Source organism: Tamandua tetradactyla, chromosome 3 (assembly GCF_023851605.1).
Source record: "Tamandua tetradactyla isolate mTamTet1 chromosome 3, mTamTet1.pri, whole genome shotgun sequence".
In the NCBI taxonomy this organism is placed as follows: domain Eukaryota; kingdom Metazoa; phylum Chordata; class Mammalia; order Pilosa; family Myrmecophagidae; genus Tamandua; species Tamandua tetradactyla.
The window spans coordinates 27,161,272-27,188,116 of record NC_135329.1 but is presented as its reverse complement, the minus strand read 5'-3'; the positions used below and the strand labels follow the sequence as shown (position 1 = coordinate 27,188,116).

Genomic DNA, 26,845 nt, shown 5'->3' with positions numbered 1-26,845 from the left:
TTTTGCTAGTTCTTCTAAATCGATGCAAATGTACTAAGAAATGATGATCATGCATCTATGTGATGATGTTAAGAATTACTGATTGCATACGTAGAATGGAATGATTTCTAAATGTTGGGTTAATTTCTTTTTTTTTCTTTAATTAATAAAAAAAAAAAAACAGCACACACACACAAAAAATTCATACCCACAACTGGGAGTGTCACATCTCCCATCTGTGGATGACCTAATCAAAAGGGTTTCTACCCTGCAATATTGAATCAATTCTAAAGGACACGGCTTTTCTGGGGTATACAACACTTTAAAACTAGCACAGGTAACAAGGGAAGTAAAAACAGGACTTTTTTAAGTTGCAGAAGTTAAGGATCAATACTTCCAATATAGATTTTCCTGATAACACACCTTCAGATGCTCACAAACTTCATCCTAACTCCGAGAAGGTGAAACTAATAATATGAAGGACGCTTTGGGCCCTAGTGCATGTTCAACCCCCCCTCACACCACCAACCCAGAAATCATATTACTCTTGAGAAAGAGGTAGATTATATAATCATAAAACAGAACAAAACACTGGAGGAAAATAGAAAAATGAGACAACAAATAGTAAAGAAAAAAGTTTGAACTTCTGTAGCAACACATTAATTTTAAATGAGAACAGTCAAAACATCAGACCTCAGCCTAATCCTAATTTTTAGAAAACCAACCTTCCCACTTCTGTGGTTTTTACAAACTGCTAACCCAACCATGCTAAAGTGATATTCATTAATGCAACATATTATTTATTTAAAAACTGCTAGTTGATCTCGATTTGTGGACTTCTGAATAGGTTTTTAAATTTTTCTGTTAATTGTTAATTTGTTCACTGCTAATCAAAAATAAATAACTGAACCAATTCAATTTTCTGAATGTTTAGACTATATCAAGACTAAGCAATCATGTACGTTTAATCCTTTGAATAAAAGGGGAAGACTATTCTCCCCAATCACAATTCTCAAATGTTAGAAAACACAATTCTCAAATGTTAGTTTTCTCATCCTCTTGCCTTCCTTTGCCTATCAAAAACAAAAACACTTCATTTAGAATTCCTTTCCCATCCACTCTACACCCAAATTATTTCTTCTTTCAGCTTCCATATAACTTTCCTCAGCTAAATATGACTGAAGGAGAAAAAAAGACGAAGGCATAACAAATGAATAAGAAAAAGACACACACAAAAAATAGACAAAGGACATGCATGGAAACTACACACTCAAACAACTGAAAAGATTTTTTCAGAAATGGTTAACAGTGCGCCAAGATTTGTTAAGAGATCAGAAAATGAGCACTCCCATTCACTGCTGGAAGTGAAAACTAGTACAAAATACTGAGGGGGAAATTTTATAATATATACCATAAGCCATAATAAAAAAAGATCATACCCTTTGGCCCAGCAATTATACTTCTAGGAATATATGCTAAGGAAACAGTAAAATTCTCACAAGAATGTTCGTCATATTTACAATAGAAAAATTTTATGTAAACAACCTAAATTAAATATACCAGAAACCCAATTATATATCACTCAACCATTTAATTACTCAAATACGTTAAAAGGAAAAAAAAGCAGAATACAAAACTATAAGAATGTAATGTCGATTTTCAAAATATACCTCTTGAAAAATGTATTCAGAATGGAAAAAAGACTGTACACTGGAAAGAAATAAGCACAAATGAACACAAATTATCTATAATGGTGAGATTCTAAGTGATTTTTCTTCCATGCACTTGTAGTGTATGGCCATTTAGGTCAAAAGAACAAAAGCTCCCCCACTTACTAACTGTGTAACTTCGGGCAAGTCACTTTATCCAAGACTTGGTTTTCTCTTCTATAAAATGAAAATAATAATCTAAGCTGCCAGTTTGAAGCTATTATGTACCCCAGAAAAGTCATGTCCTTTAATTCTCATTCAGTAACATTGGGGGGAATCTTTTTTATTGTTTTCATGGAGATATGACCCACCCAACTGTGAATGGTAATTTTTGATTAGATGGTTTCCACGGAGATGTGTCTCCTCCCATTCAAGGTAGGATTGCTTATTGAAGTCCTTTTAAGAGGGAACCCTCTTTAAAAACCATTAGCGCCACTAGAACCAAAAGAGCCCAGGCAGCCAGAGACCTTGGGAGCAGAAGGAAAACACCCCGGGAAAGCCTTACCAAATGAGAGAGAGTGAGCAGATGCCATATGCCCTCCAAGCTGAGAGAGAAACCCCAGAAGTTCATTGGCCCTTTCTTTGGAGTTAAGGTATCTTTCCCTCAATGCCCTAACTTGGACGGCCTTAGAACTGTAAACATGCAACTTAATAAATTCCCCTTTTTAAAAAGCCATGCTGTTTCTGATATTTTTAATTGGGACATTTTCTCAGCTTTAGAACTGTAAACTAGCAACTTATTAAATTTCCCTTTTTAAAAGCCATTCTATTTCTGGTATATTGCATTCTGGCAGCTAGCAAACTAGAACAGTGCAGAACCACTGCCAAACTGGACTGAAAGGGTCAGAGAAGGGATGAACTTGAAGGAAGAATGACTTCAAGGGTAGAACCATGGAAGTTGAGATCTGGACTGATGAGATATTTTCAGGCCAAGGCAGTGGGCCCATCCAGTGTGTGGATAGGCCAGGTACACCCTGCATTTCAGCAGGCCATCTACCCTACCCTTGGAGGGGGTGGGGCTTGTGCCCCATTGTTCAGGAAGAGTGCTGCTCAGCAATGGTGAGGTCTGTATCCCATCATTTGTGGAGACACTGGCTGTCATCCTGATGCTTGGAGAGGGTGGAACCTGTGTGCCAGTGTTCATAGAGAGACTGGCTGCCACCCCGATGCTTGGTGAGGGTGAAGCCTTTAACCCGTGTTTGGGGAGAGCATGGCCACTCTATGAGCATTTGGAAGAGGGAGGATTGCTGCTCCTTCAGGCCCAGAAGGCAAAACGTTGACCACAGATGACCCTCAGACCCTGAACTCGAATAGAGTTCTGCTCATTCAGAAGTGTTTTTCTTCCAATTTCTTCCATCTGGAATGGGAATGTTTTTCTTATGCCTGTCACTCCACTGTATATTGGAGGCAGATGACTTGTTTTTATGTTTCACAAGTCCACAGATACGAATTGTGCCCCAGGACAGACCACACCCGTAACCAGTTTTGATGAGACTTTATACTTAGCATCATTACCAAAATGACTTAAGGTTTTTTTTTGATGTTGTGATGAAATCTTACATGTGGAAAGAACATGTCTTTTTGGGGTCAGAGGTTGGACTGGATAGGCCTCAAGGTATGTACCCCAGAAAGACATGTTAAATGTAATCTATTCCTGTGAATGTGAATCCTTGTAAATAGCACCTTTTGATGAGGTTATTTCTGTTAAGGTATGGCCCAAATGAATCAGGATGGAACTTTATCCTACTAGTGAAGGCCACAGGGAGGAAACCATAGGGGAGCAGCCAGAAGCTGGAAGTCAATGGAGCTAAGAAGCCACGAAAGGTTTCTATATACATTGCCACATGACAGAAAAGTCAAGGACCAAGGATAATCAACAGCCAGTCCCAGAATGCCATAGTCTTCTAGGAGAAAATATCACCTTGATGATGCTTTAATTTTGTACTTCTCCTAGCCTCAAAACTGTGAGCCAATAAATTCCCACTGTTTAAGCCAAAAAAAAAAAAAGCCATGCTGTTTCTGATATATCGCATTCCAGCAGCTTTAGCAAACTAAAACATTTGGTTTCCTCATCTATAACATGAAAAGAATGGGTGAAAGGATTAAAATGAGAATGCACATAAATCTTAAACTGACATGCAGTTAGCTAAGTTTCTTGAGCAATTATTAGATCAGGCATGTTACTTTTTCATGTGGAAAGTTATTTTTTCTTAAAGAATAAAAATTTTAAGATTAACAAATTACTGTTAAATGATAATTTAATGAAGTTAATTCTCATCCTATTTTGGTAATTAAAAATATTAAAATTCTCAAGAAATAAATTTGAGAAAAATAAATGAACTCACGAACAAAGAGACTTACATCTTTAACGTGTAGTCAAAAAACATACATTAAGGGAAATAAGGGCACATTAGGCTTAACCTACTCTATAATGTCTAATATAATCTTAATTAAACAATCACAAAAAAGACTTAGTCACTTCTGACATGATCAGGATCAATCAGCTTCAAACAAAAAAAATACAAAAGCCTAACACCTAATTTAACACAAGTTATGACACAGACTCCAAGCATCAAAGAATCCATAATCTAAAGGCATTCCCCCAAATTATTTTTTAAAGCCTTGGATATCTTAGACATTTAAATTATTTTGCGTTTTACCTAGATTTATTTAGAATCCACTAATTGTACACCTTCAAGTCTCTACACTTTGTCAACAACTCTTCAGATGGACTCTACAGCCACCACAAGCCAGTTAAAAGAAAACAGGAGCTACTGCCAACTCATCTAATACTACAGACCTTACCCAGTAACTCATGGTTTCTAGAATTTCCTAATTTCCCCACTTTCAAATCTGAACTGATGACCATGCTGTTAAATTAAAAGCATACAAATATAAAATACTAATGGTGGCGATGGAGGCACAACTTTGAGAATGTAATTTACATCACAGAATTGTATGTTTGAAAAGGAATAAAAAGAAATTTTTTAGGTTGTACTATTCACCAGACATACACATACAAATCTACAGACTGCACAACACAAAGAGTGAATCCTAATGTAAACAGTGGGCTGAAGTTAACCGCAGTGTTTCATCAATGGTAACAAAATTAACAAACCAATGCAGAATGTTAACAGGAAAAACTGTTTGAGTGGAGGGTATATGGGAACTCTGTACTTTCTGCATGCCCACAACCGATATAATTTTTAAAAAAGAAAAAAAATTTATAAAATTCTTCTGGAAGGATATCGAAGAAGTTTGTAAGAGTGTCTCTGAGGAGAGGTCATGGAAATGGGGAGAAAAGGGGAAGCGGGAAGCGGGATATATGTTTTCACTGCTTTCAAGCAGTATACTGTTTGAATTTAGCATTATATGTATATGTCCTTTTTTTTCTAAACCTAGTTAATACAATAATTGCCTTGTCAGTGTTTTTGTGCAAACTACATTTGATTAAAATAGTGGAGAAAGTCAGAAGTAGATGTGGTCTGTGTATGAGACCACAAAATGAAGGTTTTTTCTTAAGTAAGTGCAAGTTTTTTATTGGCTCTAGAAACATCTTTATGAGGGAATCCTAACATCTCTCCCATTTATTTTTCTTTTTTATTATTACTGTTTTTTTCAAATGTACAACTCAGTGGTTTTGACTATATTCACAAAATTATGTAACCATTGTGACCATCTAACTCCAGAATATTTTCATCATCTCTAAAAGAAACTCTGTACCCAGGAGGAATCACTTCCTTTATCCACCACACTCCCTGGCAACCACTAGTCTACTTACTTCTCTATAAATTTGTCTGTTCTGGGCATTTCATATAAATGAAATCATACAATATGTGGCCTTTTATGTCTGACTTCTTTCTCTTAGCATAATGTTTTCATTATAATTCGTACAAGTTGTAGCATGTATCAGTACGTTGATCCTTTTATTGGTCAAATAATATTTCATTTTATGAATAAACAATATATTCTTCATTCATTCATCTGTTGAAGGATATTTAGGTTGCTTCTAATTTTTATTTACTACAATTTTGCTGCTATGAACATGAGTGTACAAGTTTTTGTGTAGACATACGTTTTCAATACTCTTGGGTATATACCTAGGTCATATTTAGGTGGGTCATATTTAACTTTTTAAGGAATGCCAATGTTAAGATGAAAGTTTTGAGAGAACACAGAATACAGAAGAAGAGGGAGAAAGGCTTGTAGGCTACCACAAATATTCACTAGTAAATTCCAACTAGTAAATGTCCCATTTGAAAGTACTGAAATTTCCCATTTGAAATGTCCTAGGAAGAATTTGGATATATATGATTCTTTCATTTAATCAAAGGCCAACTAAATATTTATACCACAGCACCACCTCAATCTCAAGCAGCATAATACAGCAACTCAGAAAAGGGAAAATAATTTAGTACTCAATTCCAATATTACCCGTAAAATTCTTATGAGGGATTAGGCAAGGATCTCACCGTACCATAAGCAAATACCCAAAGCCATAAAGTGCTGTGGAAAACACTCATTTCAATAAAAATGATCTTCTTAACTAGCTCACATACCTAAAATTGAAGAATTATGCCTTCTATTTCTTTCATTCTCCACAACACATATACTTGTTGACTTGCGGGTGAATAAACAAGGTCTCAGCTCTAACCAGTTCCCATAAGAACAAGAGATTTAGATACATTATTTTTCTGTTTGTTTTTTTACTGAATGACAGGGGAAGGAATATGGGAGAATTCAAAAGGCAGACAGACTACTAGTGTTTACTAAATTCAGGCTAGCACTGCTCAACTTCTTTACGCTTCAGTGTTCTCATCTATAAAATGACAGCATCATCTACCTCAAAAGGGTACTGTAAAAAATATCACGGAACATGAAATGTTAATTTCCATTTAGTCACCTTGCATTCTTCACTTCCACTCCTTAACTATAACTTCACTACACAAAACTCTATGAAATTATCAAATTTTCCAATTATGCTGAGGACTTTTTAAATAAAATGTACACCAAAAGTATACTAGCTGTCTTTATTATAAACATAATAATAACTAAAGTTTTACCATGAAGGACTGTGATTTGTCCAAATCCATGGAAATCACATTTGGGTAAATTTGTCATTTAAACCAGAAAATGTTCAGCAATGAGTTGAAACACTGATCAAAAATTTGGATTTTGTTATGTGAATATATCGCAATAAAAAACTCCAAAAAATCTGGATTTTGCCTAATCTTATCCTGAAACTATTAATCTGAGATAACATCTGTCTGAGCAGTACCAATCTCTATTCTTTAACATCCCCTGCTCTGTTAGAGGTCTTTTTTATCTACTTCCAATCACTTAGTCAACATACTCACTCTGTTCTTCTCACAGAAGCTCAGACATACATTTTTTTAAAAAACTAGGAGGAATAACTTCTCTACTGCCAATTCCTATAATATCTATTTTTGTATGCTGCATCCCTAGATACTTGGAGATAATGAATTTGAATAGATTTATTACCTACAATGATCCATTTCTCTTGAAAAAGAATTATTCTACCCATGCCTATTAAAAATCTAAAGACTGCTTTCATACTAACTTAGAAACTCATCTACTCCAGGGACCTAAGATACGTACCTTGTGGTAAGCTGGAAAAGATAATCAGATGCAGGGTAGCATCATTAAGGTTCTATTTCTACTTTCAAGCAGAGCAGGCTTGAAACTCTCCCAAGGTTCAGGCTCTAAAAAGTAACACTGAGTAATACAGTCTAATCTTATCCAGATCTTGAGAAAAACTTTAAAATTTCCCCACCAACCTCTTTTGCCTACCTTGGTTTCTTTCTTCCTAATTTTTTATTGTGAAATATAATCAGAAAAGTAATAAATTTTAAAGTATAGTTTAACAAGTAGTTATAAAGCAAATTTCAAAGCAAATTTCAAAGTTTCACAATTTCAGATATTTCCTTCTGGCTGTTCTAAAACACTAGAAATAATAAAGAAATATGTATATATAATGATTCCAGTAGTATCAATCCTTTGTTAAATCCTAACTTCTGTGTTACAATTCCTTCCTCTCATTTGACCATTCTCTCAATCTTCAGGGATATTTGGGCAACGAACATTTTAACTTCTTTCTGTTGAAAAGTGGTGTAGACATTATGGGTTAGGGTAATGCAACTGGTTGATGTTCTGGAAGAGACGTGTACCTCTACGTTTCAGAACTTAACTGGCATAGGAACATCTGGAGGTTTTAAGTTTCTGAAAAATAAACTTAATAAGTAAAACTTAGTCTTAAGATAGAGCCCTGGGTCTTCTTTAGGGTTTTCAGGAATATTGTTGGTTGGGTCTTGGCACACTGTGGCAATCTGTAGTATCTGGCTGAAGCTCCAGGAATGACTTTTCAACCCTATTTGAAATCTCTTAGCCACTGAAACCTTACTTTGTTACATTTCCTATCTCCTTTCGGTCAAGCAGGCATTTTTTATTCCACAATGGTTTCTTTCTTAATGTAGGTTTAATACAGACTCTTGAAGAATTTATATTCCTTATGAATGAAGGAATCTAAATGAGCAACTGGTTCAAATTCAACGTATTCCTCTAACATTTTTACCCATGGTTAAAGAGATTGAGTAGTCTTTAAAAAAAGGGGGGGGGGGGGGGAGAGTGCATGCTAAAACTATGAAGTTCAATATCTTAGAAGATTCATTCTTCTAATACAGTCTCAGGAACAGTAAATAATGAGGACACTTAAGAAAGAATATCCTCTTAACAGCTTAAATCCAGCATTACATACAGAAAATCCTTTATTCTTCTACATTTAGAATTACATAGAAGAGTTTTAGTAGGCACATAACTAAAAAGAAAATTTTAGATTAAAGCAGGGGTTCTTAAAGGGGCTGTTTGTCCATGAACCCCTTGAAGTGGATGGACAAGAAACAAAAGAGAAGATCCCAGCTAACAATATTTTAAACACACACAGAGGAATTAAACAACTAGAAACTAAAATTACAAGAGTATCTTTGGTATAGTAACATACATAGGCATTCAGTAACGATTTGTCAAGGACTCTACAAATGTCAAGGGCAAAGATTTATATGAAATTTTCATTAACCATTGCTATTATTAACTAAAAATATTCATATTAATTTAAAAATTAGCCGTTTCTTTTTTAATAAACCCAGTATCTAATTCTGGATTTAAAATTGGTACAACTATTTTTAAAAGTCCTACATATTTTTGACAAATTTTTTCAAAAGGTAGAAAACTAACCACAAAAAACAGAAAATATTGAGGAAAAAAATTAATAGTATTCTTAGAATAAGAAATTCATCAATTATTTGAAAACAGAACTATGCTGTGTTTTAAAGCAGGATTTGAAGAGAATTACTGCTTCTTATTCCTCTCCTCATTATACTAGCTTGAAGGAATGGGGGAATAGAAAGTTAATTACTATGTCAATTTTATGCCTTTCTTCCAAAACAACATATCCAATTGACACATGTTGGGCTCAAAATAAAACACCTTGTCAAAGTCACCAACCCATTTCTAATGACCCAGTAAATTTGCCAATTCATAAGAGGCTTAAAGCCAAACCAGAAATGGAATTAGAATAGACTGAGGAATTCAGGGATCCTACATTAAGTGTTACTGATCGAAGGACCCAAGCAAAGACATGGTGGGGAAAAAAAAACCCTGCTGACCTAACATTTAGTGCTAATGTACATATTTTGACAAATATGTTTACTGGTATTTAATCTCTGTAAGAGAGAGGTAGGTTTAAAAATAAATACCTAAGGGGTACAAGGGTGGTTCAGCGGTAGAACACCCACTTTCAATGTGCAAGAGCTGGGTTCGATTCCAGGACCATGCACCCCCAAAATTAAATAAATAAATAAATAGTTACAGTGGTCACCAGATCCAAGAGCTTAATGTAAATTAACCTGGTATCTAAAGAACAGTGAGAGCAGACTAAAACAACCTCAAATCACAGTAACAGCGTTTACAGGACAACTTACAGACATTCATGCAAGAAAGCAACACACTATTCGGATCACTTATTTCATGGCTGATGACACTCTTTTAAAGTGTATTAATACAATGAAACCTATTAAAAGATTAAACCTACGGTTCTTAGATTTTGGAGATGCCAAGATCCCTTTACAGTCCTAAAAACTGAGGACTTCAAAGACCTTTGAAAATTCTAAATATTTATTTGAAAATAGAATAAAACCTACATATCAACAAAAAATATTATGAAAAATACTATTAACCGCCCCACCCCCCCAAATTACCAAGAAGAATGGCATTGTTTTACATTGTTACAAATCCATTTAACGTCTGACATAACAGAAGTTGCCTGTATTTTCTTTTTGTTTTGTTTTGTTTTGTTTTTAATAAAAGCTTTATTCAGAGACAATTCACATGCCATACAATTCACCCATTTAAAGTAGGTGGTTCAGTGGTTTTTAGTAAATTCATAGTTGTGCAGACATCACCCCAGAAGAAATTTACACTTACTAGTTGTCACCCTCCTGCCTCCCATCCCTTCCAGCCCTAAGCACCACCAGTGTACTTTTTGTTTCTATGGATTTGCCTATTCTGGACATTTCATATAAATGGAATCATTAATACGTGTTTTTTTTTTTTTGACTGTCTTTTTTCACTGAGCATAGCGTGTTTTTTTAAATTTTTTAAAAAAATATAACAAACATTCTTAAGATCATTCTGTTCTACATATATGAGTAATTCACAATATCATCACATAGTTGCATATTCATTACCATGATCATTTAAGAACATTTGCATCAATTCAGAAAAAGAAATAAAAAGAAAACAAAAAACTACATACCATACCCCTTGCCTCTCCCTTTCATTGATCACTAGCATTTCAATCTAAATTTATTTTAACATTTGTTCCCCCTATTATTTATTTTTATTCCATATGTTTTACTTATCTGTTAATATGGTAGATAAAAGGAGCATCAGACACAAGGTTTTCACAATCACACAGTCACACTGCGAAAAGCTATATCATCATACAATCATCTTCAAGAAACATGGCTCGATGAAAGCGAGGGGTAAGGAGTATGATAGGTATAATCTTTTTTTCTTTTCTGTTTTCGTTTTATTTCTTTTTCTATTGTCTTTTTACTTCTTTTTCTGAATTAATGCAAATGTTCTAAGAAATGATGAATAGGCAACTAAGTGATGATACAGTGAATTACTGATCATATGTTAATGTTTTATTCAGTTTGTTAATTTTTTTTAATAAATTAAAAAAAAAAAGAAACATGGCTATTGGAACACAGCTCTATAGTTGCAGGCACTTCCCTCCAGCCTCTCCATTACATCTTGACTAACAAGGTGATATCTATTTAATACGTAAGACTCTCCAGAATAACCTCTCGCCTGTGTTTGGAATCTCTCAGCCACTGACACTTAATTTTCTCATTTCGCTCTTCCCCGTTTTGGTGGAGACGGTTTTCTCAACTCCTTGATGCTGAGTCCCAGCTCATTCTAAGGGTTTTCTCAATCCCTCGATGCTGAGTCCCAGCTCATTCTAGGATTTCTGTCCCATGTTGCCAGGAAGGTCCACACCCCTGGGAGTCATGTCCCACGTAGACAGGGCGAGGGCAATGAGTTTGCTTGTGCTGCCTGGAGAGAGAGGCCGCATCTGAGCAACAAGAGAGGTTCTCTTGGGGGTGACTTTTAGGCCTAATTTTAAGTAGACTTGACCTATCCTTTGTGGGGTTAAGTTTCATATGAACAAACCCCAAGATTGGGGGGTCAGTCTATTGCTCTGGTTGTCCATAGTGCTTGTGAGAATATCAAGAATTCAACTTGGGGAAGTTGAATTTCGCCCTTTATCACCATTCCCAACAGGGACTTGAGCATAGCATTTTTAAAATTCATCTGTATTGTAGCATGTATCAGTACCTCGTTTCTTGTTATGGCTAAATAGTATTCCAGTATATGGATGTATTATATCTTATTTATCCATTCATCAGTGGATGGACATTTGGGTTGCTTCCACTTTTTGCCTATTGGGAATAATGCCGCTGTGAACATTTGTGTACAAGTTTTTGAGTGAACATATGTTTTCATTTCTCCTGGGTATATACCTGTGAATGGAATTGCAAGGTCATATGGCATTTCTATGTTTAATCTTTTGAGGAACTGCCAGATCATTTTCCGAAGTGGCTGCACCATTTTACGTTTCCATCAGCACTGTATGAGGGTTCCAATTTCTCTACAACCTCATTAAACTTACTATCTGATATTTTGATTTTCATCACCCTACTGGGTGCCTGTATTTTCTTAATTGCCTCTGCATTGAATATGCTGCAATACGTTGTATTGGTTAAATACAACATACATTTGAAGAAAATTAAGCCTCATGCAGATAGGTAATTGGAAAAGAGATGAGTGTTCTATAGCCTTTTCAGGTAGTTGTGGATATTTTTCTTTGACACTACACCAAAACTCAACAAGTGGTAGTTTCTTAAATGTTTGTAGACTCTGAAACCACGTTGGTAATCTCTCATACTAAAACCCAATGCTCGTGTGGGCCACGGTGGCTCAGCAAGCAGAGTTCTCGCCTGCGATGCCGGACACCCGGGTTCAGTTCCTGGTTCCTGCCCAGGCAAAAAAAATAAAAAAATAAAAATCCAATGCTCTACTTTGTGCTTTCATTTATATATGATTTTTTAACATAGTGCACTAGGCATTTGGAAAACAGTGATTTTCACTCAGTTATGCTGCTCTTCCAAATGTTGACACATTTCATTATACAGTACCAAAACTGCATTCGTTATATTACTACTAATCTCACCAGAAAAATCTTTTAAATATTGGGAAACTTGTCAAGACCTGATGACATATGAAGTTTTCCAAAATTCTAATTTTTGCCTGAAAGATGAAAAATTTTTTTTCACAGGCAACAAACACTACCAATTGTTTTCCTTGAGGTGATAAATTCATTGTTCATTTTGAGAAAATGCCAAATGTCCAAGTCTAAATAGACACAGTCTGTCAGTTGTTATTTCAAGTAGAAATGATAGTTCATGAAAATTGTAGTTAATCTGAAACTCAAAAAAAGCACAAATGTTTTTCCTCCAAACAACCACTGTACTTTGGTCTGTCTCACAAGTGTTTTACATGTACTTCCCATTTTGTCATGGAAAATGTTTAAACAGACATGTACCCAAGAGTGGAAAGTTAATACAATTAATAATTTTTATTGCTTCACCAAGGGTATTCTTAAGTAAAATTGGCATATTTTTAGCTGCCAGTAGGTGGCAATGAAGAGTCCCATGACTACTGGTATTTGATATCATTGTCTTTTTTTTTTTGCATGGGCAGGCACCGGGAATCAAACCCAGGTCTTCCGCATGGCAGGTGAGAACTCTGCCTGCTGACCCACCATGACCCGCCCACTATCATTGTCTTTATTCAAGCTAAGGCACCAACAAATTTACCCACATTGCTTTTGCATCACTGAGGCAAATGTCAACATAGCAAAAAGGCAAATATCATCTTAGTATTATGAAAACAGCTTTGACTTCCTTTTTTTGACCTTTTTTGGTGCCTGGTAAACTCGGGTCTCCCGCATGCAAGGCAAGCATTCTACCGCTGAACCACCCTTACAGACTTTTTGAAAGCATTCAGGGGTCACCAGACTGGTACAGTGAACTAAATGATAGATGTTTTAATAATTACAGACTCTCTGACCAGAAAAATGCACATATGTGCAAGCACATACAATACTAATAATTTTACATACAGCTTCAGAAGGTTCACAAATCCTTTCCAGCCCATCTATGTCCTAGCTTAAGAATTCCAATAGTAGAGAATCCAGTAAATCTCCAAACTGGATTTAATTACTCCAAAAACAGCAATAATCTACTAGGTATTATAAATAAATCGTATTAAAAACAAGTTTGTTCCCACATTCTAAAACACTTCCACTTGAATTTGAAAGGAAGGAATTTCAAGTTTTGAAACAAAACTACATCATTAGGCAGTAGAAAATTTTATGAAAAGGTTTGAAGTTAAGAATCCTCACTCCACGATTTCTCCAAAGTTATATGGTTAAGTTGCTTAATTTTCCCAGCCTAGTTTCCTCATATGTAACATTGGGATAAGAACAGTGTCTACTTTATAGAGAGCTGTTGTGAGGATTAATGAATATATAGAGAGCACCTATAACAATGCCTGACACAACCTAACGCCTCAAGGTTAAAGATGGCCATGCCATCTCTTTCTTATATTGACTATATAGCTGTACTAATCAAACTCAATTATTTGCAGGAAATCTAATTTGTAAGTTATCCATGCCTTTACTTCTTTTTCCTTCTACCAAGTAAGCAACTTTTGGTTTTCTCATCAGAATTTTTATCACTAGCTAAGAGAAAAGAGATTATACACAAATCAATTTTACATATTCAATGTCTCCTCAAATCGACTATGAAGCTGAAGATGTTAGCTAAAGCACCTAGTTTCAACTCTTCCATTTTCCTATTTAATATTTAACATAAGGAACTTATGTAAAATGTAGTTAACTTTTTCCTGCAACTCAACTTTAAGATAAAATAGGCAAATATGGCATTAAGAATATAATGTATTAAAAAAGTCACTGCTTTTTAATAAAATAAGCTACTTGCTTCAAATAACCTCTACTCACTCTGCTTATTCCAAAATTTTTAAGAAACTGACCTATTTAAACAAAATTTGTTTGACTAGTAATGCTAGTATTAAGAGAAAGGCCCGTCACATGTCATACCCAGTTAAGGTTAAGTAAGACCATGGGTCATTACATTTTGGAATATAGCTGACATGCCAATATTTTGAAATCTTCAATATAACAGGGCTCTACCATTCTTTCTATTAATTTATCCTAATGCCTAAATTTAACACACATACTACACTAAGAAACACAGAACACCAATAATGTTAAATTATTTATATTGTATATTAAGCACATAATATAGATTTAAAAAAATTAAAGATTTTAATTTTTTAATTGACTTTTAAAAAAAAGTCAATTATTAAGCCAAGGATTACTTGTTTCTCAAAATTTTATTTATGTCCTTATTTGGGTAATACTTCATATTATTTTTTAAAAATTCAAAAAACCAGTGCACAATTCTAGATTTTATTTATGTCCTTATTTGGGTAATACTTTGCATTATTTTTTTAAAAATTCAAAAAACCAGTCCACAATTCTAGATCCTACCAAATAAACTGGAAACTGTATTGAAAAGACGCATTTGGATACAAGTTTCATAAAATCAACCTTTCATTGATGTAATAAAATCAACCTTCCATTCATGTAATAAAATCATATCCTAAAATAGTTTCCTATAAAAGAGTTGAACACCGTCAAATATGGAGATGGAAATATCCTGAATGGTTAATAGCTGCTCCATACTTTTTACCAAACACCATGCATTTCATATATTCACATGCACTTTGAACTAATAATTTATTTCCACAAGTAAAATTTAAACAAATTAGCAGATTATCAGAATTGCTACTGCATTCTCCTTGCTATCTCACTTTAAAATAATGGAACCTGGCTTTCTATTCTGTCAAACTCAGATTATAAAAACAAAATCAATAAGGTTATTGTTAAATAATAAAGGAATGGCAATGGGGAAAAGTAAAAGAATAAATGGTGTCACATTGCTATCAGTTGATGATCTTGGGAGATGGGAGTTCATTATATTATTTCATCTTTCTGCAATGTTTGAAATATCCAGAATGAAAAAGTTTCTAAAATGCAAAAAGATCTAAGCAAATAAAAAAAAAAAAAAAGGCAATTATTAGCCTCAGGAAAATTGAAGGGAAGTCTAAAAAATGAGCAAATCTGCAGACGGCTACTGATTCAGTAGTATTTTGTATGTTCATAACAATGTAAGCACTGACTTCTAATTTAACCATAATACTGGGACAGGATGGGGAGAGTAATAAGGATGATATGTGGGACAGTTAAGTCTTAATCTACTATGGCAGAAAGACCACTGGAAATGTCTACAGTTAACAATCAATAGAAGTATCATCACTTTATTCAACAAAAAAAGGGAATGCAGCTAGAAGAGTTGACTGCAAATGTCTTAAGGGAGATGCAATAGGGATTAGGAAGTAGATTAAATAAGAGATTATCATTTTTTATCCTAACCCTTTAGTATAGGACTGGATTTTTTAAAAACCTTGTTATGGTAAAATATAATAGATATAGAAAAGCTCATAAAACAAAAATGCATTATAAATGCCCATACAACACTAACCAAGTCAGGTCAAGACAGCAAATGCCTCCCTATCCCCCATTCCCCAGCTCTCCAGACCCTTTCCAATCACCACTTCCTTCCACCCACCTAAATGAAAACACTACTAGCTCTTTAGTAATTACTTTGTTGCTTTTCTTCATAGTTTTACCAATTTAAATGTCTCTAAACCTATAACTTAGCTTTGAATTTTTTTAAACTTCATGTTAGTGGAATCAAAGAATATGTAGAAAACATATAAGGTTTTATTTACTTTGGATCAGGAGAAGTTTTTAGTAGCCTTTAAAGATAATTTTCCTATTTAATCATTCTCCGACAATGTCTCTCTTTTACTTGCCACAAACTTTCAAATAGTAATAATAACTAAATCTTTATATGGCTGTTACTAAGTGCCAGGTACTATTCTAAGCATTTTACTTATATTGTCTCATTTAATCATCAAAACAACATTCTAAGGCAGATTCTATTACTATTCCCATTTCAGAAAGGGGAAACAGGTACCAAGAGGTGAATTAACTTGTTCAAGATCACACAGCTAGTAAATGATCACACAGGATTCAAAGCAGACAGTGTACCACCTGAGTCTTACCTACTGCCTCCTGACTGAAAGTTGCCAATGAAACGGAAAATTAAAAGTTAACAGAATTTGGTAAAATGTTATTACTGCTACCATGAAAAGATTAAAATGAAAACTGCGTGACATGAGAATATCCAAGTGAAAGAGATTTTAGTGCCCCACTCCCCTCCCAGACAAGTGGCTACATCAAAGGTAAGTCACTTAAAAGTGCCTCAAGACCTATGTACGGAATAAGTATCACAATATATCCTGTAAATGTCCCACCCAGAAGGGCCTACATAGGCCAGAGGTGAGTATATGGTCAAATGTCAAATTCTGTTTCAGTTCTGCAGTATCGTTTATATACTTAATGTAAAATTACAAGACTTGAATAACTAAGTCCAATAAAGATTTATTTCTAAATTAAGGCTCCTAGAAAGTCAAACATCTCAATTTAACCTACTAGTACAAATAATGTTGGCCTGTTTACTTCTGAGACATCTTTGAGAATTAACAAGATTTGGAGTTTAAGAAACATTCGAGATATTAAGAATTACTGATTGTATATGTAGAATGGAATGATTTCTAAATGTTTTGTTAATTTTTCTTTTAATTAATAAAAAAAAGAAAAAGAAAAAGAAACAGTCGAAATCACTAATCTAATCCTGTTGTTTAAGGCCAAGTAATATTAATATTCCTTCATTCAACAAATATTTATGGGCTACCACTCTGTTCTAGGCATTGTTCTAGGCAGAGTAATTTATACAGGATGTACTGCATAGAGCACAAAGATAAATTAGTTCTGCACTAAAGTGACAGCTTAACAGTAGAGGTTTTGGACACTAGATATGATAAATACAAAATGCCATAAAGGAAGATTACAAAAATAAATGTTTCCAGAAAAGGGAAATAAATAAAAGGGCTACAGGCATGACTTGAAGGATGAGCAGGTTTTAAGATAAGAGAAAAACTGTAGAAGTCCTGTCAGGCACTGCAAAGTGAGAACAACAAAAACAAAGGTCTAGAAGTTAGAGGGTAGAGGACCCGTATGAAGAACAGGTTTGAAGTCCATTTAGCTAGACAGTAAACCATACTGGCAAATAAACTTAAAGCAGTACAGGCCATGTTGGTGAAAGGTCACACTGTGGTCTTACTACATGTTTGAACTTAATTCAAAATTCAGTGGATAACTGAAGATTTCTGAGAAGACCAAATTGGGACAGTACTTAACCCCAGAAGGAAAACATAGGACAAGAATCAGCAAATCATGGAAGAAATTACTGTAATCCAGATGAGATACTGAGAACCTGAGCTAGAATGAAAGTAGGTACAGAAAGAGAATGAAAGCACTGATGGTGTAAAAAAACATAGACTTGGCAGTGGACAGTACATGGATAGAGAGAGACAACTTGGAGCCTTTACCAGGAAAGAAACGGATATAAATCATTAACAGAATATGCAAAAGCTATGCTTAAGGATGAGCTAGACATCAGCTCTTTAAAAATTATAATCTAAACCAATGGGGAAATACGTAGTAATAATCCTACTTATTTCGAAACAGCAAGTATTCCTTTAGTAAAATAAACAACAGACTATGGAATACAAATCATAGTATGCAAAATTACTGCAAATAAAGCAGCATAATTTGAAAACTGGATGCTCTCTATCTTTAATCCACTTGTACAGACATACGTACTAGGACAAATCACTGTTTTGATTAAAACAGACATAACAAGCCTCAGCTTTTTTAGGATGCCAAGAGCGCACTGAATATTAAAATAATACTTAACAAACTCAAAAGAAATTCATTATTTAAAGAATCAGTAGCAAAATACAGCAAGTATAAGAGAACTACGACTGACCCACCATATATATCACAAACCATCATTTGATTCAATTTGGTAAATTTAGAACATCAGTTCCTTCTGATTGAAAATAAAATCCATGTGGTCTTTCTGCCTAATGTTTAAGTAAATTATAACCCCCAAAGGGGAGGGTTTTTGTTCAAGATGCCTTATACTCCCAGGGCTCAGCACTTAGGAGGCCCCCACTAGAACCTGATAATGGAATTGAATGAAGGAATGTCTTTAAGTATACAGCACTTTCTTAACTTGGTGGCTATTACACAATAGCACAGAACTAACGATCCAATATTTGAGCGCCTACTATTCAACAGGTAATGGAGTTACAAAATGAGTAACACATGACTCCTCCCATGAACTTAGGATTTATTTTTCTGAACAAGTCAAACACCACAGACTTAGCCAGAAACACAGTACATATTTGTGGGCCTACTGGTGAGCTTCTCAACTTCTGTAAGCTGCTGGTTTCTCATTTGAAAAACAGGTGAGGATACAACAGGAAAGAAATATGAGGGTGTTCTGTCAAGTCTTACTGGTATAACATATGCCAGTTGACATCCCACAGGTTTCACAAAACTCTGATCAGAAACTTCATTAAAAATTATAGTAACACAAGCAAATACAAAGCTGGCTCAACATAAAGTCATCTACCTACCACCAAACCCAACATGCTAGATTGTGGGTCAGAAATATGATCTTAATTGAGGACAATACAACCAAGACAATGAAGAGGTATAAATTTTCACTAGACAAATTTTTTTAAAGTTAAGTACGTTTCTATTTAACCGAATTTTGTTGGAAAATTCCTACTGTAAGATACTATTTCCAAATACTATTAAGATTCAAACTTTATATAATGGTTCTTGATGATAAAGTAATGCAACTACTTAATGGGAAATAATGTTTCCACTGCCGCTGCCTAAGGCCATCTCCTGATTGAGAGCAAAAACATTAAAATTTTTGAAATACATTAATATACAATTCTGGGGGGTGGGAAAGGGATATGAGACTTAAGTTCTTCAACTGATCAAGCCCAATTTCTAACTGCACAAAAACATAAGTTCCCCAAAAGACCAGATATATATTCATAATGCTATTTTCTTATCCACCTAAATTAATCTCTACAAGACAATAAAATGCATACTGTGAGCCAGAATTTCTTCATAGACTATCCCAACCAACACCACACTGCCAAGTTCAAAAAAACCTAAAAATCTTTCCACAAAAATAAAAGCTGCTGTCAATAATGTTCTGAGCTAACCGGTGAAAGCACCTATTTCAACTTAATTATCTAAAAACAAGGTACAAACATTAAAACCATTTATTTGTATGTAGAATGTATATAGCAAGGAAACCTTTATCCTAGGAACCTTAGATTTTTCTTGTGATGGTTTTACATACATCATCATCTACTGCTCCTTTCATTTATTTATTTATTTTTTGCTCCTTTCATTTAATTCAGGAAAATAATAACAAAACAAGGCATAAAAAAACAAAAAAGGTGTTAAAGAGTCAAGACTATTTTCTCGAAAGGTAACTTTTAAAATTGTTCTCCCATTTCTCAGACAATAAACACGAAATGTTCTTAAACTATTACAGACTCAGCTTCAAGGAAATCCTTCAGTAAACAAGATTTGAAAAAATTCTATACTCAAGTTTTGCATTACTAAACACTTTCTTACCTTCTGCTACATCATCTTCTACTGCTCCTTTCACCTGAGAAAAACACCACTGAATATCATTCCCTCCTCCAGCTCCTGGAAAACAACAACAACAAAAACATACCAATTAAAACAGAATTCTGTTCATGTTTACTCTCATAAACACAGAGATGGTATCCATGATTGGCATGATTCTAATAGCCTAGTACTGCCCACACACATAACCACCACTCCACAGTACTAATTTGGAAAAAGATCAGTCCCCAATAGTTGGTTATAACATTGCTTTCAAAAAAAGGAGGAGGAAAAAAGAGCTTTCGGGTAAGAAATATTTAAAGGCATGTACAAACATTAACATTGTACATGTGTTCCAAACTTCCTTCCATTTTTCCCTTCCCCTAAAATGCAGTAAAAGCTTTACATTTAAGCATGACCTACCAGAAAAAAGTAAATACCAAAAGCTTAATAGTTTTTCTTTAAGAGTACCAAAAGCCTGCAGGAAAGTAAATAAGTTTAAACTACCATGAAACATAGAACGAAGAGAAAACTTCAGGAACATTACCGCCTGGGTGAGAAGTAAATGATTCATATGAACCCTATCACCAAAGCGCACACACAGCAAACACAACACTCACCACCCATTTCTCTGCATTTCATTACCAGCAAATCACTGGCTCCAGACAGAGAGAGGAAAAGAAACCGAAATGAATGCTGTTTTACTTGTCAAAGGAAGTTTGTTTTTCCTCCCCCCTTTAGTTTATCCTTCAAAATCTAAAGGATCTTATGAAGGATTTTATTTTTCTATTTTGTCATCATCTTGTGCAAAACAATTTTAATTTCATTTTACTATTCAACGAAGCCAAAGGGCAACTTGTCTATGGCAAATGCAAGCTGATCCAATATTTTTAAAACTTTTTGAAAGGTTTAACTATCTCACATTGAAAAAAAAGTGTGGAAAAACTGGTTGAGTTCCTGAATAGTTCTATTTCACTTCCAAGCACCGAGAAGAAAATCATGAAAATGTCTTGCATGCATAGAGTAAGAAAATCTAGATCTAGAACTGATTCTATTAGATGAAGTTATTTGGCAGCACAAAAATTTTAAAAAGTACAAAAATAATCCTCCAAGCAATTACCTCTCTCTTCCTTCACTCCCATTCCTCACTAAATATTCCAACCTGGTTTTCCCCATACATTCTTTTTTTCCCCAAGCTTTAACCCAAATATCTTTCCCTTTTGCTATTTATATCACTGAACTCCATCACTATTTTAACTAACTCTATGAAACCCTTTTGGGGAAAGGACATCTGCACAAAAGCTAACAAGCAAAACGGAAAGTTTAAATTACATTTTTCATGCAACCTGCCATATTAAAGGCCTTAAAGGGTTAAGATTCAAAAGGGAGATGGTTCAAGGTAAAAAATTGAGCATTGGTCTCAAAAATTTACGTACCCACAGGAGAAAAACGCACGTATGTTCCCATTGTATTTTGACTTCTAAACCACTCTACCTCTCCTGTGCAAAATATAATTGTATATACACCCAACCAAGAAGGTTTGCAGGGGGAGAAATAGAATTAAATGAAGGAAGAGCCATACAAAAAAAGCCCTGGGGGATGGGGGTGGTGGTGGTGGTGGAGGATACACCGGACACCAAAGCAGTACGGACAAATCTGCACTCGCCCCCACCCCGCCCCACCCCACCCACGCCTTACCCCATTGCTGGCCGAGCGCACCCACCCCCCATGCAAGGGTTCCAGCCCTTATTTTAAAAGCCAGTGTGGTAGCACAGCCACGACTCGCCTCACCAGAACCCTCCCCACCCCCACCCCACCCCAACTTGACCAATTCCCAGAAAACCGAAGAGCACTCCGTGGCTCTATGAAACCCAGGCAGTCGCTAGGGGGTGATGGAGGGAGGAAGGAGGAGGAAGCGGTTGCTTGTCAGTGGGCGAGGGTGATTTCTCCTTTACCTGCCATGTTGCGCTGCAAATGGTGACCCTGCTGGGTTCCTCGGGGTCTCTGCTTCCTGAACTCACCCCCCTCACCTGGGGATGGGGGGGTAGAGAGGGCGGATGGCAGCGGATAGCACCTGTGGGGGAAGGGGCGGGGGTTGGGGGAGAAGGAAGAAGGGGCGGGCAGACCAGCCAGCAGGATGGTGGATTTCACTCTGAAGCTTCCCGGCTCTTGCTCTTTCTCCAGCGGCGGCGGCGGCGGCGGAAGCAGCGGCAGGGGCAGGCGACTCCACTTTCAAAATGGCGCCGGCTGGCCTGGCAAGTGACGTCACTCGGCGGGTGGAGCCCGGGGCTCAGCCCAAGGGGCGGAGCGGGGCGGGGTGAGCACTGGAGAGGAGCGGGGGAGGGGCAGGGGAGCGGCCGGGCTGGCTCCCGGCCACGCCCTCTTGGTCTCCCGGCTCTCTCCCCTGTCCCGCCCCTCAAGCGCCTGGGTCCTTCCCCGCCCGCAGCGTCCCCGCCTGCCCGGCGCCCTGGCACACGCGCTGCTGGTATGGTGGTTCCCTTGCGGCGCTCCCTCCGCCGGCTCTTACCAGTCTCCCGCTCCGGCTGGTTTTGCGTAGACTACTCAAACCGCAGCCCATTGCACACCACCGTTTCCGAAGCCCACGCGACTTTCAGGAATGGATCAGTGAAAGGAGCCTGGGTGCGGGGACTCTGGGGCCGGCTCAGCTGTCCGCTTCACGTGCTCACTCGCAGGGTTTGGAGGGGTTCTTGAGTGTATTATATCTTTTTTGAAAATACTCGTGTTGCTACTTAAGAGAGTAAGACTGTGGCTTAATCCTGAAGTCAGTGAAATAAAGGGACGATGACATAAAGCAGACGCGCTGCACAACCAAGGTGAAAATTCGCGAGTCTGAGAAAGAGGCAACTGGACCGGCTCCATCTGGGTGAATTAAATTACCTTCGCATGGGCCCCAGGAACTAAGGCACGAGTCCTTTTCGGAAGCTGAAAGCTAGAAGAGTAGTTTCTGAGTTTGCTAGTAGCAGAATATGGCCAGAAAAGTGACCCAGGTCTGTACAGCAAAAGTAATAGAATCAATAGTTAAGATAACTGGGCCCTGTAGAGTGGCTGCCTGGGTACAAATACTGACTAGGTGGTATCGGGATAACAATTCTATCATATAATAATGTTTTGGAGACTAAATGGTTTAACTGAGTAAACGGTAAACAATAATGATAGCTGCCATTATTATTAGATTTGTCTTGAAAGCGTCTTCAATATTGTTAAGAGGTAGAAAGGGGAAAAGAACACGCTGGAAAAGTAGCAGGTCATCAGCCAAGAAGGGATGTGCAGTTTGGTCAAAGACACCCTAATGATGCAGTAACCAGCCAGGTACTTTACATATCTCACTTGATCTCTGCAATAATCCTGTAAGAGACAGATCCGCATTTTACATATGAAAAACACCTACAAAAACATTAAAACTCTGACCTTAAGGCTGAATGGAGTGATAAGGCATTCCTAGACAAAGAAAGAGAGGAAGATTAATATATTTACACCTCCTCCCCAGCTTTTCCACCTCCTACCTTATTCTTGGTTTCCTAAAAGGTTCAATTGTAAAACAAGTTTCCAAAAGTCCTTCAGATGGAACATATTATGCCCCCTCCAATTCTACATTATTTCTCACTTTATCAACAAACAAACCCAAAATTGAAATCCACTCTATATCTGTTTACTTCTATAGCGATTGATTTCATAATGTATTTCTCTGGATATGCCAGTACCCTTAGTTTTCCTTTTTGTTTTCTCTGCCTTTGTTTGGTAGTTCAAGCCCAGACTCCTCTAGATCGCCATCTTAACCAGAACTCTCAGGGAGAGAAAGTGTAAGGGAATTGACCACTAAACAGGACTGAGATTCTTGTAATAAAGTCACTTTTCTTCTTTATGCTCCAGTTTTTGCCATGGGTAAGACCCTGAAAATGATTTGGTCAATGTAAATAATTTCTTAGAAACCAATAAATCTTGCCTGGGAAGAGGGCTAATTATAACAAAAATTCATATAGTAACTAACTATATGCTGGCCACTGTTCTAAGAATATTACATAGAATTTCAAGGTTACTATATGAATATGGGATGAATTGAGATGGATCTAATTATCAAGGGTCAGTACACTCTGGCACTCTGATATAAGTGACCTGGCACTTTTTGACACTGAGTAATCCCTATGGAGGACCACAAGCTGCTTCCTTTTCTTCTTAGGAAAAGAGGCCAGAATACCCACTAGCCCAAGGTTAAGGTTTGCTCTTGGCAGTTTCCCCTTACTTATCTACATTCTCTCTTCCATCCTTTGCACTCGGGCTTACATCCCCATCACTTCACTGTCAAGGTCATGATCTCCACGTTACCAAAGCCAATAGTTTTCTGTTTTTTTACCTTTTTCTGTTTTATCTTTTTCTACTTTCCAACAGCATTTGAAATGGTGGATCACTCCTTTCTTACTTGTGACTGTTTTTTTTTCTCTTGATATATTATTGGTTTCCCCCCAGTCTTTCTAGCCACCCCGCTCAGTTTCCTTTGCTGGCCCCTCTTCCCAGCCCATCCTCTAAATATTAGGGTGATTTGTCACCCTGGCCTCTGTCTGGGGTTCCCTTCTCTAAGCACACACTCTCTGGGGGCAATTTTATTTACACCAACTTCATGTACACCAGTAACTGCTAAATCTAGATCTCCTGCCCCATCCTCATCCCAGAACTCTAGACATACCTCTAACTGCCTTCTTGACATTTCCACAGATGTCCAAAAGCATTTCAAATATCTCCTCTCTACCTTGGCTAATGTTGTCCCTTTCCCTGGAACACCACCATCCACTCACCCCAACACTCTGACACACCCATCCCTTTTTCATTTCTCAACTAATAAAACTCATAATTCTTTAAAATCCAATTCAGATATAACTTCCTCCAGGAAGGCTTCTCTTTTATTTTCCCCCATTGCCTACCCACCAAGAGCTGGGTTGGGTGCCCTTCCTAAATATTTTCATAAAATCTAATGCCTGCTCTCTTACAAGATCATATTTTAATTACCTAATTGTGTCTGTGTGCTACTAGACTGAGTTCTTTGAGGGCAAGAAGTATGCTTTAAACATCTCCACATCACCAGCCACATAATTTGATAGATGAACGGATGAATGAATTAATCTCTCAGGCTTGGGAATAAAACCACCGAAATGTTGGATCACTAAAGTTTGCCATGTCATAAATGTTTCACTTAACCCTTCTTTACTCTGGAAGGAAGAGGCATCTTATAAATTATCTTGGTCATTCTACTGTACATTTGCTAGGCAACAGATGGTTAATTATGTGAGTTTATTATAGATAGATTTGTCCCAGCTTCTTCCAATTGACCCTCCATCCACTGAATACACATTATCCAAGGGGATCCCCTAGAACAACATTTCCTCATCCGCATGCTCTATCATGCATGCATTTTCTCTTCTGTGAGTCCCTAGCCAGAGCTTCAACATCTCACCACATGTAATAGTAAAATTACATGCAAAATGAGTTTTCTGCAGAACTGAGCTCAGCTTTGGCATATGAAGAGGAAAACTCCCCCTGAGTTTTTCCTGTGAGGTGTCCTGCTCTAGGTCTGAGCTGAGATGCACGAAGTGTACCCAAAATCTCACAAGCAGAACTGAGCTAACAGGACTCATCCGTGGGTTATTGTAAGATAGCTTTTTAAAGCATGTTACACCATGAGAGGAGAAACACTTGGAAGTTATTCTTTTCCTTGATGAAGCATACTTGGAATGAAGATGAACACAAACCCTCCTCCACAGTAAATAAGAAGTGGCCCTGTTTAGAAGTTTCTCTTGTTTAGACAGTTAGAAATAAGGGTATCTAGGAAAAAGTATGGACTCAAAGGTCAGAGGAGAGATCTTGATTAGGAAATGTTGCAGTTTAAAATTCTGGAAAACCCACCAGAGCCATGCTTTCTGACCTGGACCAAGTTTATGGGCCTTCCAGAGAAAATTTAAGAAGCTGTCAGCTTTTTACATACTTTATTATTATCCACAAATTTGGCCTAGAAGACTGTTTCCTCCAAATCTACAGAGTCAGGAATATAATGAAAATTCACATCACAATGTTCAGGGTGTAGAACGCACTATAAAGTCACCAAAATATTCTACAATAATTGTTTAAGAAAAACTAGGCTGCATCCACTGGGATAGAGTTAGGGTTAGGGTTATTATTTAGTCAAACACTTGTAAAAATAGAGGAAATTGGTTGTGATTTAAAAACAGAATACAAAATGGAGATGCAGTATGATCACAAGTAAATATAACAAACACAAAATATGTAGTGCCAAAAAAGACAGGAAGGAAAGGCACCAGTGTCTCTGGACAGTGGCACAATGGGTAATTTTTTTTTTCCTTTAACATTTGAGTTTCTCCAAATATTCTATAATTAGGATTTAATATTAAAGGGAAAGAATAAACTTAATGAATCTAATGCTGATGTTAGAGCATGATAACACCTAGGTTATAGATTCTCCACGTTAAAGTAAAAGTATTCCATTATAACCATACGCACAAGTGTGATTTAATATGTTTTACTATAAAATAAACACTTTGTCTCTTTTAACACTGTACATATTTAAAGATGAAAGAAGGATCAATAAATTTGTGCATTTACCTTTTGCCTGTAAATTCCAATTAAAAATCTTGTTTTAAACTTTTATGAGAAACACATTCTTATGAAATAATATAATCTGAATATCTCTTTGGTATAGAATGTAAACTTTGTGAAATTAGACATTATCTCTGAAATGCATTTTCAGTGTTGCTTATTAAATGAACAC

General features: G+C 36.4%; 1 protein-coding gene across 4 annotated transcripts in view; it reads right to left on the bottom strand.

Moving 5' to 3' along the window:
• The window catches only part of PPP2R2A (protein phosphatase 2 regulatory subunit Balpha), a 133,973-nt gene extending 111,680 nt beyond the window's left edge, over positions 1–22,293 (bottom strand). The window contains exons 1-2 of one of the 4 annotated variants that reach the window (XM_077152836.1): positions 22,005–22,293; positions 20,056–20,130 (exon numbers count right to left, since the gene is read on the bottom strand). In XM_077152836.1, the coding sequence (XP_077008951.1) occupies positions 20,056–20,130; positions 22,005–22,011 (82 nt within the window). In that variant the 5' untranslated portion in view covers positions 22,012–22,293. Of the gene's footprint in view, positions 1–20,055; positions 20,131–20,556; positions 20,598–20,669; positions 20,708–22,004 lie in introns of those variants that run through there. The other 3 variants (XM_077152835.1, XM_077152837.1, XM_077152834.1) reach the window with 3 other exon arrangements.
• Positions 22,294–26,845: the final 4,552 nt, after the last annotated feature.